Source organism: Hippocampus zosterae, chromosome 7, assembly GCF_025434085.1.
Source record: "Hippocampus zosterae strain Florida chromosome 7, ASM2543408v3, whole genome shotgun sequence".
Classification (NCBI taxonomy): Eukaryota; Metazoa; Chordata; class Actinopteri; order Syngnathiformes; family Syngnathidae; genus Hippocampus; species Hippocampus zosterae.
Genome location: NC_067457.1, coordinates 13,933,239 through 13,948,105, shown reverse-complemented (window position 1 = coordinate 13,948,105; position 14,867 = coordinate 13,933,239). Strand labels below are relative to the sequence as shown.

Sequence of the window (14,867 nt, the reverse complement as noted above, 5' to 3'; positions counted from 1 at the left end):
AAAGGCATACTACACCCTGAACTGTTCTCCAGTCAGTCGCAGTGCACATATAGAGACAAATGAAGATTCACACAGTCGCCGAGTGGGAACTGATCCCACGCTCGCCGCACACAAGGCTGGCGTGTGAGCCAAGTTGTCAGTGACTCACGGCTGCATTAGTTTTAGACCAATAACCTAAATGTTTTTTCATTTCCGATACCAAAGGCCAATCCTTTTATTCACCACTCTTTACCACTGTTCTGGAAATACGGCACGTGCTCTCTACTACGTACTGAATTACCGAAGTAAGGAAACTGATGCAGAGATGAGATTTGTCCGCTTTTTTTCCAGTCAAAATTGACCTTTTTTATATTGTTCTAAATCCGTTGAGAATTTTGGGGGGGAGAGTCTGGTGTTATTTCTGATATAAGCTCTGTGTACATTGTGTAACAATGTCGTTATATAATCTATAGGCTATAGAATAACATGGTTTATTTATACTTTTGATGATTGCATCTCTCGGCGGCCCGGTAGTCCAGTGGTTAGCACGTCGGCTTCACAGTGCAGAGGTACCGGGTTCGATTCCAGCTCCGGCCTCCCTGTGTGGAGTTTGCATGTTCTCCCCGGGCCTGCGTGGGTTTTCTCCGGGTACTCCGGTTTCCTCCCACATTCCAAAAACATGCTTGGCAGGCTGATTGAACACTCCAAATTGTCCCTAGGTGTGAGTGTGAGTGCGAATGGTTGTTTGTTTCTGTGTGCCCTGCGATTGGCTGGCAACCGATTCAGGGTGTCCCCCGCCTACTGCCCGGAGACGGCTGGGATGGGCTCCAGCACCCCCGCGACCCTAGTGAGGATCAAGCGGTACGGAAGATGAATGAATGAATGAATGATTGCATCTCGCTCGCAGATTAAAAAAAAAATCTTGGATGCATCCATCGATCGATTTTTCACTGCTCATTTCCTCGTTAGCTCCAGGAGCCAATTTGATTGGATGATACTGGCCAACAATGCTGTTGCTGTGAAAACATGTATACGCCCCCTTTTGAATCATCCTACTTGGCCATTAGCTCAAAGCTAATCCAAATCAAATAAGATGGCGAAAAGAAAAAAGATATGACGAGTTTGGTAGACTTCGGGACAAATGGACCGAATAATTCACCTTTCTGGGGAGAACAGGGTCTGCGGAGTGTCTGCTTTGCAATGACAAAACACCATTGATGAAACGGTCGAATGCAGAGAGGCACTTTGACACGCCCCGTGCGCGAGATAGCCGAAAGGAAGCGTGCAAGCTACTCACTGAGCAGTGCGCAAGCTAGCCAGCAGTAGTGATGGGAATTCCGGCTCCTTTTAGAGAGCCGGCTGTTTTGGCTCGGCTCCCTAAAAATGCCGGTTCTTTCGGCTCCCAAATGGCTCCTCAGTTTTTTTGTTGCTTAAATTAATTTAATACCAAAAATAACGTAGTATTATGTGTAAAATGAAGTACTAATGCAAAAAATAGACATTATATCAAATGTTTATTATTTATATGGCTTTATTTATATTCTTCTGAACATACTCAACATGGAGTGCTACTAAATAAAAACTAAGTACAAAGACCCATCTCTAAACAAGGTCGTCAAAAAGTTCCAATCTCTGAATGTGTATATTTATAAGTTTTTAACTATTTACAGTAAAACAACATAAGTAAGCTTTGAATACCACACAACTAATTATAAATTAAAATTTGTAAAACAAAAAGAAAAAAAGCAGCATTCAGGTAAAGGTTTTAGCTTGCCTTTAGCGAAGATTGGCATGAAGAAAAACCAAGTGCCTCAGCTTTGAGGGGTTGATCCTGTTTCTCCTCTCTGTTAATATTTGCCCTGTTTTGGAGAAGATTCTCTCTGAGGGGACAGATGTTGCAACAATACACAGCCAATACAAAATGGATGAAAATCCCTTGCAATCATTAGTTCCTCGTCAATTGTGTTCTGTTTTTCTGGTTTTATAGCTTTTTGCATAAAGTGGCTCATAGAGCTCTGGGTTGTACATGTAGGCTGTTGTGACATTGCAGCAGCAGCAACAGTTGCAGACACACTAGCACCTTTATTAATAGCTGGTTCCCTTGCTTGTCTTTTCTCTTCAAATTGTACTGATTGGTGGACATTTCTGATATGCCTGTGAAGGTTTTTTTTGTGGAGCCTGATCTATGGGATATTTTAACCTTGCACAGTCTACACGCTGCCTTTGAACTATCAATTAAATTGAAATGAGTCCATATTTCACTGCGTTTCCTATCCATTTTCTCACCTTTCCACTTTCCACCGTGTTTTTTTTTCACTAACGAGCTCTCTCGTCTCCTCGTCTGTCTTGTCCGCGTGCTGCTCAGTGTGCTGCTGTGTGTCTCTTCTCTAACCCCTCCCCCTTCTCTAAACTGCAGCGCGTGTGTGTAAGTGTGTGTGTGTGTGTGCGTGCATGCGTGCGTGCGTGCGTGCGCGTGTGCGTGTGTGAGTGTGAGTGTGTGTGTGTGTGTGTGTGTGTGTGCGCGTAACCCTACCCTTCCGGCTCCCAATGAGGAGCCGGCTCCCTATTAGGTGGGAGCCGGCTCCCATCGTTCACTTCAAAGAGCTGGGAGCCGGCTCGTTCGCGAACGACACATCACTAGCCAGCAGTAACGTCGGACCCGGCAAGATGAGTTCCATTCCGATAGTTTTGCTGGATTTTTATCAATCAACGGAAAACCACGGGGAGTATTATCATCAAATTATTTTAAAGAATACATTCAGAGGCTTAATACATTTTGTTGAAATCACTTTTAAAATACAGTATATGTACAGCCATCTCGTTCCTCTGCGTCCCGCGTCCTAGATACCTAATTTTCCCGCAGGACGCACAATTCCAAATAATGTGCGTTTTTGGGACGCAAGGAAATTTCTCACAACAACAACAAAAAACTACAGCAGGTTTGAAGATTTCACGGTAACCGGTAGCGTGGCGTTTCCGTGGCGTTATTTTGACGGTACCGAAAAATCGTTGAACCATAAAAGTCACCGCACACGAGTTAACTGTACGCGATAAAATCTCTCCTGTGTGATCAATGCGATTTCACTGTGCCTGTATGTGTGTTTGTGGTGTGGTGTGTGAGTGTGTTTCTTCTAATTTACTTTTGTTTTGTTTTCAGTGTTGGAGAGGGGACCGAACAGATAACGCATGCGGGTTGCTATTTTAGTCCGCAAACTGAGGAATCGCGTGGATGAAAGTTTAAGATTGAGGTGAAAAAAACTCACAAAGGTCTACTAATTACGACATTTAAAAGACATGATCAGGAGTCATGCTTTAAATAAAAAATTATGTTTAGGACCTGGACATCTTGGCCGAATATGTGGCAACAGGTTTGCAAATGGGGCCCTGTGACCCTTCAACACTCATGTCTAAAACTTAACACCTTCCCAGTCAGCAAAATTGGTCTGGCCCAGCTCTGGGCCACATACATCACTTGTACCCGCCTCACATACCTCAATAAATGACGGCCCACATCTGGCATCCACAATATGGGCCACATAAGGCCTATACCAGAGCCACATTGTATAACCATCTCTGGCCCTCCTCCGGCCCTACGCTGGGCCAGAACAGGTTCCTGATATCAGCCTTAATTCAACCTTAACTAAGACACTTCTTTCATGCGCATTTCATGATATGTTTTTTAAAAAGCCTCTAAAACGACTGTTATGTTTATTGTCATAATTTGGGAAGAAATTTCATCTGTGCTGTATGTTACACATACAGTACATTTGACAATAAAGTTCATCCAATCCACATATAACTGGAAAACTGCACTTTTCTTATTTTAACAGTGAACAGAGTCCAAACTGGGAAGCAGCTTGCTCTTGAACAGCATTTTTCCATCCATCAAATTGTTGTGCTCTCCATGCCCTCTTGTCTTCTCATGCTCTGCTTCCTGTCACCATCCCGATCAGGAGCCAGGTGTAGTCATCTTTTGATTGTGACATCGATTTCCTGGTCTGAGGCACAAGATGTTTGGCTTTAGGTCTCACAGCGGCTGTAAGAACTGTAAGGAAACAAGGATGGACAGTGTGTTAGGAAAATAAACATTTGTACATGTCATTACCAATGAATGGTCAGTAAAAATAACCCTTGAAATTTCTTAAACTAGGTATGACACTGTGGGGTGGAATATTTGACACCAAAAGCTAAATGTGAATAACTTAGATTTAAATAGTTTATACCGAATTTGAATTACATAAATTGAAGTAAAGTGGCTCGGATAATGGATGGATTTGTAGGTTTTAATCTGAATGATATTGAATAATTGAATCGGAATTGTACAATTTGAATTTGAAAAGGATAGATTTTTTTTCTTTGAAACTGTATTTCATCCTCACTGAACATTAAATTCTGTTTATTTTCATACTCAGTCTTACAAATACAAATTCGGTTGTATTTTCTGTACGGAAGCCAAAACGTTCATCCAAACCAAATGGGGGAAAAAAAACAAATTAAAGCAAAGACACACAAACATTTTCCGTGCGCATGAGGTGAAGAAGCACTAAATTATCACATCACGTCTCAAATGTTCCAACGGAGGGGCCCGGCCGTCAACACGCGAGGCTTGACGTCACATAAAGATCTCGTGTTTGCGCTTGAGCGAACTTGAACTTGGAGAAACTGGAATCCGTGCTCAAATATTGACTGAAATCATGGATTTGGCTGATCGACGTCACTCAACATAAGCCACGGACTCAAGGCTGTCCTAAATTCTTGGGCAGCCTGCTACAAAAACATCGGCTATCTCGACCTTACCCTGATGACAGTGTTGGGTGACGATGTATGCCACTGGCATTATTGCTTAATGTTTGGTGCTATTTTGTGTGGAGGGATACCGTGTTATGGGGTGTATATAAATAAAGGGGGTGGAGCTTCCCTGCAGTTCGCTTCTGCCAGTGACGATGCATTGAGGCACATTGGTCACATTGGTCACCAACACCCCTCTACATTGGTTCCACTCATATCTCACTGGCCGCTCTCAGTTCATTCAAGTTGATTCTTTTACTTCACAATCCCTCCCCGTTTCTTCTGGTGTTCCCCAGGGTTCTGTCCTCGGTCCGCTCCTCTTCATTGTCTACCTCCTTCCACTCGGAAACATTTTCCGCAAATTTGGCTTACACTTTCACTGCTTTGCGGATGACACCCAGCTCTATCTCTCCAGCAAACCCGACGCTTCTCTCCCACCCTCGTCCCTCTCTCACTGTCTCTCAGAAATCAAATCTTGGTTCACCCACAATTTCCTCAAGCTAAACAGCAATAAAACTGAACTCCTACTCGTCGGTACCAAATCCACTCTAAACAAAGCCGACAGTTTCTCCCTCACAATTGATAATGCCACTATATCTCCTTCCCCCCAGGTGAAGAGTCTGGGTGTCATCCTTGACAGTTCACTATCCTTTCACTCCCACATCAATAACATTACCCGGTCCGCTCATTTCCACCTTCGCAATATAAACCGCCTCCGTCCCTCACTCACTCCGCACACCACCGCTATCCTTGTTCACAGTCTCGTCACTTCCCGTATTGACTACTGCAACTCACTCCTCTTCGGTGTCCATCAAAAATTCCTCCATAAACTTCAACTTGTTCAGAATTCAGCAGCCCGGATCATCACGAGAACCCCCTCCTTCCATCATATCACCCCCATCCTCCGACAGCTCCACTGGCTTCCTGTCAAACTTAGAATCAACTTCAAAATACTTCTCTATACATTCAAAGCCATCCATAACCTTGCGCCCCCCTATCTGTCAGATCTTCTTCAAATCTCCATTCCCTCTCGCTCACTCAGGTCCTCATCCTCCCTCCACCTTTTTCTACCCTCTGCCCGTCTCAGTACAATGGGGTGCAGAGCCTTCAGTCGCTCTGCCCCCAAACTCTGGAACTCACTTCCTCCCAACATTCGTAATATTGACTCTCTTTCCTTATTCAAAACCCAGCTCAAAACCCACCTATTCAGACTTGCCTACCCGCCTTAAATCTTTCTTTCTTTATTTATTATTTTATCTGTGTTTTACTATTGGTCTTGGCTGTACAGTGTCCTTGAGTGTTGTGAAAGGCGCTTACAAATGTGATGTATTATTATTATTATTATTATTGGGTGTTCAGCGACTCAGTGGTAGCGACCACAGAAAAATACGAAACGTCTCCAGTATTGTGCCAAGAACATAGTGTAGTCACCAGCAATGATGTCTACACATGAACAGCGAGAGACTTCCGCAGTAGTAGGTTCAACAGGTTATGGGCCCAGGTGGGTTCCAGGCACAGCGGCGCTCCATGGGAGAGGATTACCGCCGCGATTTGACGGATATGAGGCCCGCTATCACATCTGGGAGACAAGGTTCCTAGCATACTTGAAAACCATCGGGCTAAAAGATGCTATCCTCGGGTGTGACGTAGCTGCGGGATCCAGCGAACAGGCCGCAACAGAAACCGAGTGGAAAAACGAACTGGCATATGCTGAACTGTGCGGCTGCTTGGATGATAAAACATTTACACTCATCCTGTATGAAGCACCAGAAGATGGTAAGAAAAGTTTGGAAATATTGAGACGCCATTTTGAGTCCGAAGAAAAGCCGAGAATTGTCGGGCTGTGCACATAGCTAACCAATATGCTAATGGCTAACGGCTAGGAGCTAACGGACTATCTAGCACGTGTCGAGAAGTTAGTGGCTGCGTTACAAATAGCTAAGGAAAGCCTAAGCGATGCACTATTGGTGGCTATGTTGTTGAAAGGACTCATGGATGAATACAACCCATTTTCTGTGCATTTGACTCAAACGAGGAAAGTGTTAACCTTCGCTGAATTCAAGACTAGGCTGAGAAGTTTTGAATGCACCCTCCGGTACCGAAGCAGACCGAGACCAGATGAAGTAATGACCGCAAAGTCATTCAAGCCGAAGCCCAAAGAAAAGGACAAAAAAATACGTCTTCAATGGAGAATGCTTTGTTTGTGAAAAAGTGGGGCATAAAGCAAGAGACTGCTTGAGTAAGGATAAGAAACAACACAAGCGAAGGACAAATGCTGATAAGAACAACAAAGTGGCTGCAGTTATGGACGATGCGGAAAAGGTTTTTCGTGGCAGAGACCAAGCCAAATCTTCGAGGGAAGAAGAGGAAACAGTATTGTTCCGGGTGAGTGAATGGCGACCCAATGGAGCGCCGCAATATGGACTACTCGTGGACAGCGGTGCTTCTGGCCACATCATCACCGACAAGAACGCATTCACCCGATTTGATGAGAGTTTCCCGCCTAAAGATCACATCATGCAGCTGGCTGATGGGAGACGGATCACCGGAAGTGTCGAGTAGAAGGGGGACCCACAAATGAAGCTGGCCGACAGCAGTGGTAAGCGTCAAGATCACAAATGCTCTCCTCATCCCGGGATACCCGCAGAATATCCTTTCAGTGGAAGCAGCAACTTCGAAAGGAGTGAAGTTCAACTTTGAGAAAAATAACAACAAAATGATCCTTTCAGATGGGACAATATGCAAGATGAATGTAAAGGACCGAATGTACTATCTTGACATTGTCACAGAAAAATTTGCATGCAGTGAGGACTCCTGCAATGCATCTTTAAACATGAAAACATGGCATGAGATAATGGGCCATTGTAACTATGGTGATATTGCTAAGCTTGAAGCTATAGTAGAAGGTATGAAAATCAGTGACAAAACTAGACCTAACCAGTGTGAAACCTGTATTCAACGGAAATTCACCTAGAATAGAAACAGGAAAAGTGATGTGAGAGCTAAAGAGCCATTAGGGCTGGTACATGCAGATCTAGGTGGGCCTATTGACCCAGAGTCATTCGACAGGTACAAATATGCCATCACTTTTACTGATGACCTTTCTGGAGCTGTTTTTGTATACTTTCTCAGGAACAAAAACATGGCAGTTGAAGCTACAAAGCAGTTCTTGGCAGACACAGCACCATATGGTAAAGTAAAGCAAATGAGATCGGATAATGGGACAGAGTTTGTTTCAAAAGAGTATCAATCTCTGCTTCGAGATAATGTGATAAAACATGAGAGATCAGCGCCCTACTCCCCACATCAAAATGGGACAGCAGAGAGGAACTGGCGCACATTGTTTGAGATGGTGAGGTGTATGCTGATAGAATCTGGCTTACCCAAAGAGCTATGGCCATATGCAGCCAGAACAGCAGCAGTTATACGGAACAGGTGTTACTGCGAAAGAACAGGGTGAGACTCCTTATTTCCTTTTCACAGGAAAACGGCCAGATTTGTCAAAAATGAAAAAGTTTGGTTCAGAATGCATGGTCTATGACAGTGGTCACCAACATGGTGCCCGCGGGCACCAGGTAGCCCGTGAAGACCACTTGAGTAGCCCGCCAGTGCCTGGACATTGTGATTTGCTAGTAGAAATTATGATTTAAAAATGCAAACATTGGCAGTACTGTGAGACATTTCGAAACACGATCAAAGTCTGACAATTTAAATCATCAAGTATTAAAAATAACACATCCTCATATTATTGAAGGTATTTTGGACAAATATGTTATTTCAGACGTGTATCAATTTGGTAGCCCTTCACACAATCGGTACACATGAAGTTGCTCTCACCCTCAAAAATGTTGGTGACACCTGGTCTATGAACAAAACAAAAAAAAAGCTAGATCCAAAGGGCAAAAAGGGGATCTTTGTTGGTTTTGACTGTCATTCACCTGCTTATTTAATCTATTTTCCAGAGAAAAACAAGGATCAGAAACACAGACAGGTCCACTTCATCACAAAGACCGTGACTGAGAGTGAGACACAGACTGAGAAGACTCAACTGGAGGACCACTATGTAGAGTGGGTAACTATGCCTAAAGCAAGTCGGTCACAGACAGAATATACAGAAAAAGATTTTAACACAGAACTAGAGCTTGAACCTGACTGCGACACGGACCCAAACAATGATACTGAGACTCCTCATAGTTCTGGTAGAGAAGGGAAGACACCAAAATATTTAGAGGATTATGAATGTGGAGTAGAAGACAATGAGATCACAATTGATTACTGCTATAGAGCAACGGTGGGATTACCACAAACATTCTCCGAGGCAATGGCATCGCCAAAGTCAGATAAGTGGAGAAAGGCTATGATAGATGAGATGACTTCTTTTAAGGAGAACGACACTTTCACCCTTGTGCCATTACCGGAGGGTAGACAGACAGTGGGGGGAAGGTGGGTGTACGCCTTAAAGGAGGATGACAAAGGCAATAAACATATAAAGCGAGATATGTAGCCAAAGGGTACAGTCAGAGAGAAGGACTTGACTATTGCGAGACGTTTTCGCCGACCGCTAATCTGACATCACTGCGACTACTGATGCAGCTTGCAGCACAGTATGACTTGCTCTTAAACCAAATGGACGTGAAGGCAGCATACTTACATGTACCTATTGACTTCGAACTATACATGGATCAACCTGAAGGTTTTTGTGTGAAACAAAAGGATGGTGTACAACTTGTGTGCAAGTTAAACAAATCCATATATGGCCTCAAACAGTCTGGGAGAAATTGGAACATGATGCTCCATGAATTTTTACTTGCGAACGAGTTTGTACAGAGTCAAGCAGACCACTGTATCTACACCAAAATGTCTGACAAAGAAAAAGTAATTTTGTTAGTGTGGGTCGATGATATCGTTGTGGCTGCCAGCAGAGGTGTTTATGCGAGATCAAAGAGAAACTCAAGAGTAAGTTTAGGATGAAAGACCTCGGATGCCTCACTCATTTCATTGGGATTGATTTCAAGCAAAATGTGGGCTCAATCACATTAAACCAATCCAGATATATTGAGAAAATATTGGAAAAGTTTGGCATGTCTGAATGCAAAGCAAGAGCCACTCCCAAGTGAAATCAAATGTGACCTGGTTCCAGAAGGGGACAAAACCGATCAGAGGAAATACAGAGCAATGCTGGGCAGCCTCATATATATCATGACCTGCACTAGGCCTGATATGAGCTGGATTGTGAGTAGACTATCTCAGTATATGTCTGATCCAAGAGAAAAGCACTTGACTGCATTAAAACATGTGTACAGGTACTTAAAAGGAAGTAAGAACCAGGTACTATGTTACAAAAAGAGTGACACACAATTAGAGTTGGTAGGTTACTCCGATGCCGACTGGGCAAATGATAAAGAGGATAGAAAGAGCACCACAGGCTATTTCTGGCACAAGGGGGTGCTATCGTCTCATGGAAGACAAAGAAACAACAGACAGTTGCACTTTCAACTTGTGAGGCTGAATATGTTGCACTGGCGGCAACTATTCAGGAAGCACTGTATCTTACACAAGTTTTGAAAGACTTCCATCCAGGATTTCAACAATCCACAAAGATATTCGAGGACAATCGGGGAACGATACACCTTGCTAAAGAACCCAGTGTATCGCCAAAGAAGCAAGCATGTGGACATTAAATACCATTTCATCAGGTCCAATGTTTTGCTGAAAAGAATTGTTTTGATGTATTGTCCAACAGATATTATGGTCGCAGACGTGTTCACTAAATCTGCTACAAGGGCAAAAATTGAAAAGTTTAGACCCTATATGTTCGGTAACTAATGCAATGTTAGTGTATGTGGCACCATCGAGTGGGGGTGTTGGGTGACGATGTATGCCACTGGCATTATTGCCTAATGTTTGGTGCTATTTTGTGTGGAGGAATAGCGTGTTATGGGGTGTATATAAATAAAGGGGGTGGAGCTTCCCTGCAGTTCGCTTCTGGCAGTGACAATGCATTGAGGCACGTTGGGTGTTCAGCGACTCAGTGGTAGCGACCACAGAAAAATACGAAACGTCTCCAGTCTTGTGCCTAGAACATAGTGTAGTCACCAGCAATGATGTCTACACATGAACAGCGAGAGACTTCCGCAGTAGTAGGTTCAACAGAAAGTATGCACGGAAGCTAGTCCCCCACCATTACCCCCTCCCTCATACATTCCCTTGATTCACCATCTTCATTGTTTGTCTTGTGACCTGTTGTAACTGTCACATAAATGCTTATGCTTGAGTTTTTTTGCCTCACTCAAATTATCCTCAAAATGAGGGTGGTTGGAGTGTGGGTTCCCCCCCCCCCCCGTGGTTTCTTTCTGACTTCCGGGTTGAGTGAATGCTGGCGCGTTTTGGCTGCCGCTGCTCAACCCGTACTGTTTTGTGTTTTTTGCTATTGTAAAGTGTCCTTGGGTGTCTTGAAAGGCGCTCATAAATAAAATGTATTATTATTATTTTTTTTTTTCCCCAGTGCTCTCAAAATAAATTTGGGCTGTATTTGTGTGCTGAAAATGTAAAATGAAGAGCTGAAACCGCATCTTGTGAGTCTTTCTCGACGAAGTGACAGCTCTTAACTTGAAAATGTCATGGTTCTGTTTGTGACCAACAGGTGACCACTGTAGGGCTCCGCCTGAAGCTGCACACATGTTGGTCATTATGTCATTATGCCTCCAGCCCGCCCTGACAGCACTTGGTAGCTCCTTCAGCCAGAGACTTCTTTCTACATACATTCTTGCTGCTGGAGGCTATAAATTTCCCCAGTGTGGGACGAATAAAGGATATCTTATCTTATCTTATTAGTTGCTTAAGGGCGTGACTGTCCAGCTCTCATTAACATATTCTTTCTCTCTCTCTCTCTCTCTTTTATATATATATACATACACACATAGACATGCTCGTGTCTCTATTTCTCTGTGCGCTCTGACGACGTCTAAAGCAGCGTTCCCCCAATCTTTTTTTCACCACCGCCCTGTATAATGTCAGACAATATTTTCGGGGGCCAACGTTAAGGCCAGATAAATACAACAAAATTTCGAATGGTATTTTCGAAACAGAAAAATAAACACAAATCATGACACGAGGAACATCCTATCTGGCCGCAACACTCGCTGTTCGCAATGTTAACGTTTAAACATGCCTTCAAAATAAGATGGACCACGAATACAAAGTGCATGAAAAATACGACTCACCATTGCTGCATATTATGCAGAGTGTGCTTGTTGTGTGGGAATTTCCCGTTGAGATAAAGACGGATTTTAACCCTCGTCGTCCACCGTTTGCGATAAATGCAAAATTATGTCTTTGAATCAATGGCAAAGGCATTCGGAAAAACACGAAAGAGCTGAAACGTATGGGGGGGTTCTAAAATGGCCGAAATTTCATGACGTCACCGGCTGATAATTCTCAGGCATTGCAGCAATAATAAAAAAGGTTTTGATTCCGTAATCTTCTCAATTTACATATTTTGCACCATAAAGACCCATTATAATTCATATTTTTTAATGCATCGTAAACCTAATGTGTAAACATGCATTTCACACGATTTTTACGTCAATCGCTTTGTTTTCGCTTGGACAGACGTATGCATGCCACATCGTTGGGTTGAGGTCATTCCAATTGTGCAACTTTTAGGTGGCGTCAGAGGATCGTAAATGAGTTTGCCTTTTTGCAGGAGGCTTCAAACCAATGCATTTTACATGAACACGTCCAGTCGGGATTGTTAGTAGGGCTTGGTTGGGACCTCCAGACACAATTTTTTTTTTCATTTTGCAAAAAAAAAATAGTTTTTGAAAAAAAAATGTTTGTATAACACAACATACATCATTTCCAAAATTGTAAAACGCAGGTGTGAGTGTGAGTGCGAATGGTTGTTTGTTTCTGTGTGCCCTGCGATTGGCTGGCAACCGATTCAGGGTGTCCCCCGCCTACTGCCCGGAGACGGCTGGGATGGGCTCCAGCACCCCCCGCGACCCTAGTGAGGATCAAGCGGTACGGAAGATGAATGAATGAATGAATAAAACGCTTAACTTAGGGTTTTTTTGTTTCGAAGGACCTAAGGGTTAAGTACGAGTCCAGACACTGTCTATTAAATGTGGCCTTCTTTTTCTTGAGTGTCGTCGGCTTCTCTTCTGTCTCCTGGCTGGGCCTTTTCCTCTTTCCAAAGACGTTTGTTTTTTTTACTCCTTTTGCTCGCTCCTGGGTTTCATTTTCACGGTAACCTATCACGTGACCAAGAAGCGCGTGTGTTGACTGAGACTGTTGACGGATGTAACAGAGAATCCGGTAAAAAAATAAAATATCTTTCAGGTTCATGAATGAATAAAACGGAAGTAATGTAGGTTATTCTTTCTGTGCGCCTGGTACCAAATGACCCACAGACCGGTACTGGTCCGCGGCTCAGGGGTTGGGGACCACTGGTCTATAGGATACAGAGGTCCAAATTGATTCGTATTGTGTTCTGATAAAGTGAAGAAAATATGTCGTGGTCTTGCATCTTTATTCCACATTTTAGAGAAAGAAACAAAGCAAAAAACAAGAATGCTATTCACACATACCCACACAGAAAGTAATGCGTCCAGTCAAAATAATCATAGAACTACTCAAACTACCAAATAAAATGACTCTAGTTCCACCTATTATGGGACATTCAAGTGCTCCCACACAAACATTTTTTTCTTCTATCAAAATCCTCTGCTCAGTCCTCAAATACCTCCAGGAAAAGAGGAGGGAATAACTCAGTCGGACACTCCACTTTCATGTGAAGGAATCGGCTTGCATGGCAGGCTCCAATCATTCGCAGGTCTGTAACCTTCATGAGCAGCTTCGGCCAGAAATGAGGTAATTTATGTTTGCGGTAGTTGATGTAATGTTCAAAAGCTAGCAGGAACTCCTCTTGGCAGCGTTCGATCCGCTCCACACAACTCAGGCCTGGGCGATCTGAGGAGAGAAACCCGGGATTGAACAGTTTGTAGAGTTTGACTGTAAAACAGGTAACAATGGAAAGTTTATTTGTAGTACATGCCAGTTTGTGCTTTTCTTTTGGTATGAAAAATATGATCAAATTATATCGGGGTGGGCCAGTGGTTAGCGCATCAACCTAACAGCGCAGAGGTTCATTTCCAGCTCCGGCCTTTCTGTGTGGAGTTTGCATGTTCTCCCCGGTCCTGCATGGGTTTTCTCCGGATACTCGGGCTTCCTCCCACATTCCAAAAACATGCATGGCAGGCTGATTGAACACTCAAAATTGTCCCTCGGTGTGAATGTGAGCGCGGATGGTTGTTCGTCTGTGTGTGCAATGCAATTGGAATGATCGGAAAATGGATGGATGGAAATCGTGTCGATTATCAGTCAGAAAAAGGCGGAGTGCTATCTCAGTTCAAGAATGAGATGTTGCCCAATTTGATGTCAGATATAAACACACACACAATCGTATGTGTACTCTTTATTTTTGTTCCAATAGCGCATTGTATGTATGAGCACACACTTATTGGACACTTCATATAGTTAGTGTAGAAAGAAAAAAGGGAAGGAAATTGCAAAATCTACGATCAGCATTCACTTTCACTTACATCAATTTCTTCGATAATGTCTTTTATTTAGCTTCCTCCGTCTTTCATTTTGATCACTTTTACCCACTCTTCCAGCGTCAGAGCTCTTCTTGTCTTAGCTGTTGACATCCAAAGGTCAGTTTTTTAGCCATTTTATTAAAATGACCACAAAACGATTTTAGCAATGCAACGTTCATGCTGCGTCTGAATTTAACAATAACAAATACTTCCTGGACCCGTTGGGTTTTTTTCCCACCATCTTACTGTCTCTAACTCGACCTCCCTTCGATCGCTACCCAAGACAGCGTTGCTTAGCTGATGTCATGCAATGAACTTTTAAAGCCAGCCACGGGACGCTTTGTAGTCCTCGATGGCCATAGTTAGCGCGATGGAACTCGCCTCTCTAATTAGCGCTCCAGTTAGCGTAAGGTTTTTAGCATAACAAGTAAAGCATTACACACATTAGTGGGTATTTTCGCCCATCTAGGTTTCGTTCGAGAGGAGTTTCACTGCATTGCA

At 43.3% G+C, this 14,867-nt stretch overlaps 2 protein-coding genes across 9 annotated transcripts in view; one reads left to right on the top strand and one right to left on the bottom strand.

Moving 5' to 3' along the window:
- The window catches only part of rpl15 (ribosomal protein L15), a 37,902-nt gene that overhangs the window by 4,352 nt on the left and 18,683 nt on the right, over positions 1-14,867 (top strand). The gene's annotated exons all lie outside the window — the stretch shown is intronic.
- thrb (thyroid hormone receptor beta) overlaps positions 13,281-14,867 on the bottom strand; it is a 63,234-nt gene continuing 61,647 nt past the window's right edge. For all 8 annotated transcript variants that reach the window (XM_052071159.1, XM_052071161.1, XM_052071158.1 and 5 more), the window contains exon 9: positions 13,281-13,737. In XM_052071159.1, the coding sequence (XP_051927119.1) occupies positions 13,496-13,737 (242 nt within the window). In that variant the 3' untranslated portion in view covers positions 13,281-13,495. The remainder of the gene's footprint in view (positions 13,738-14,867) is intronic.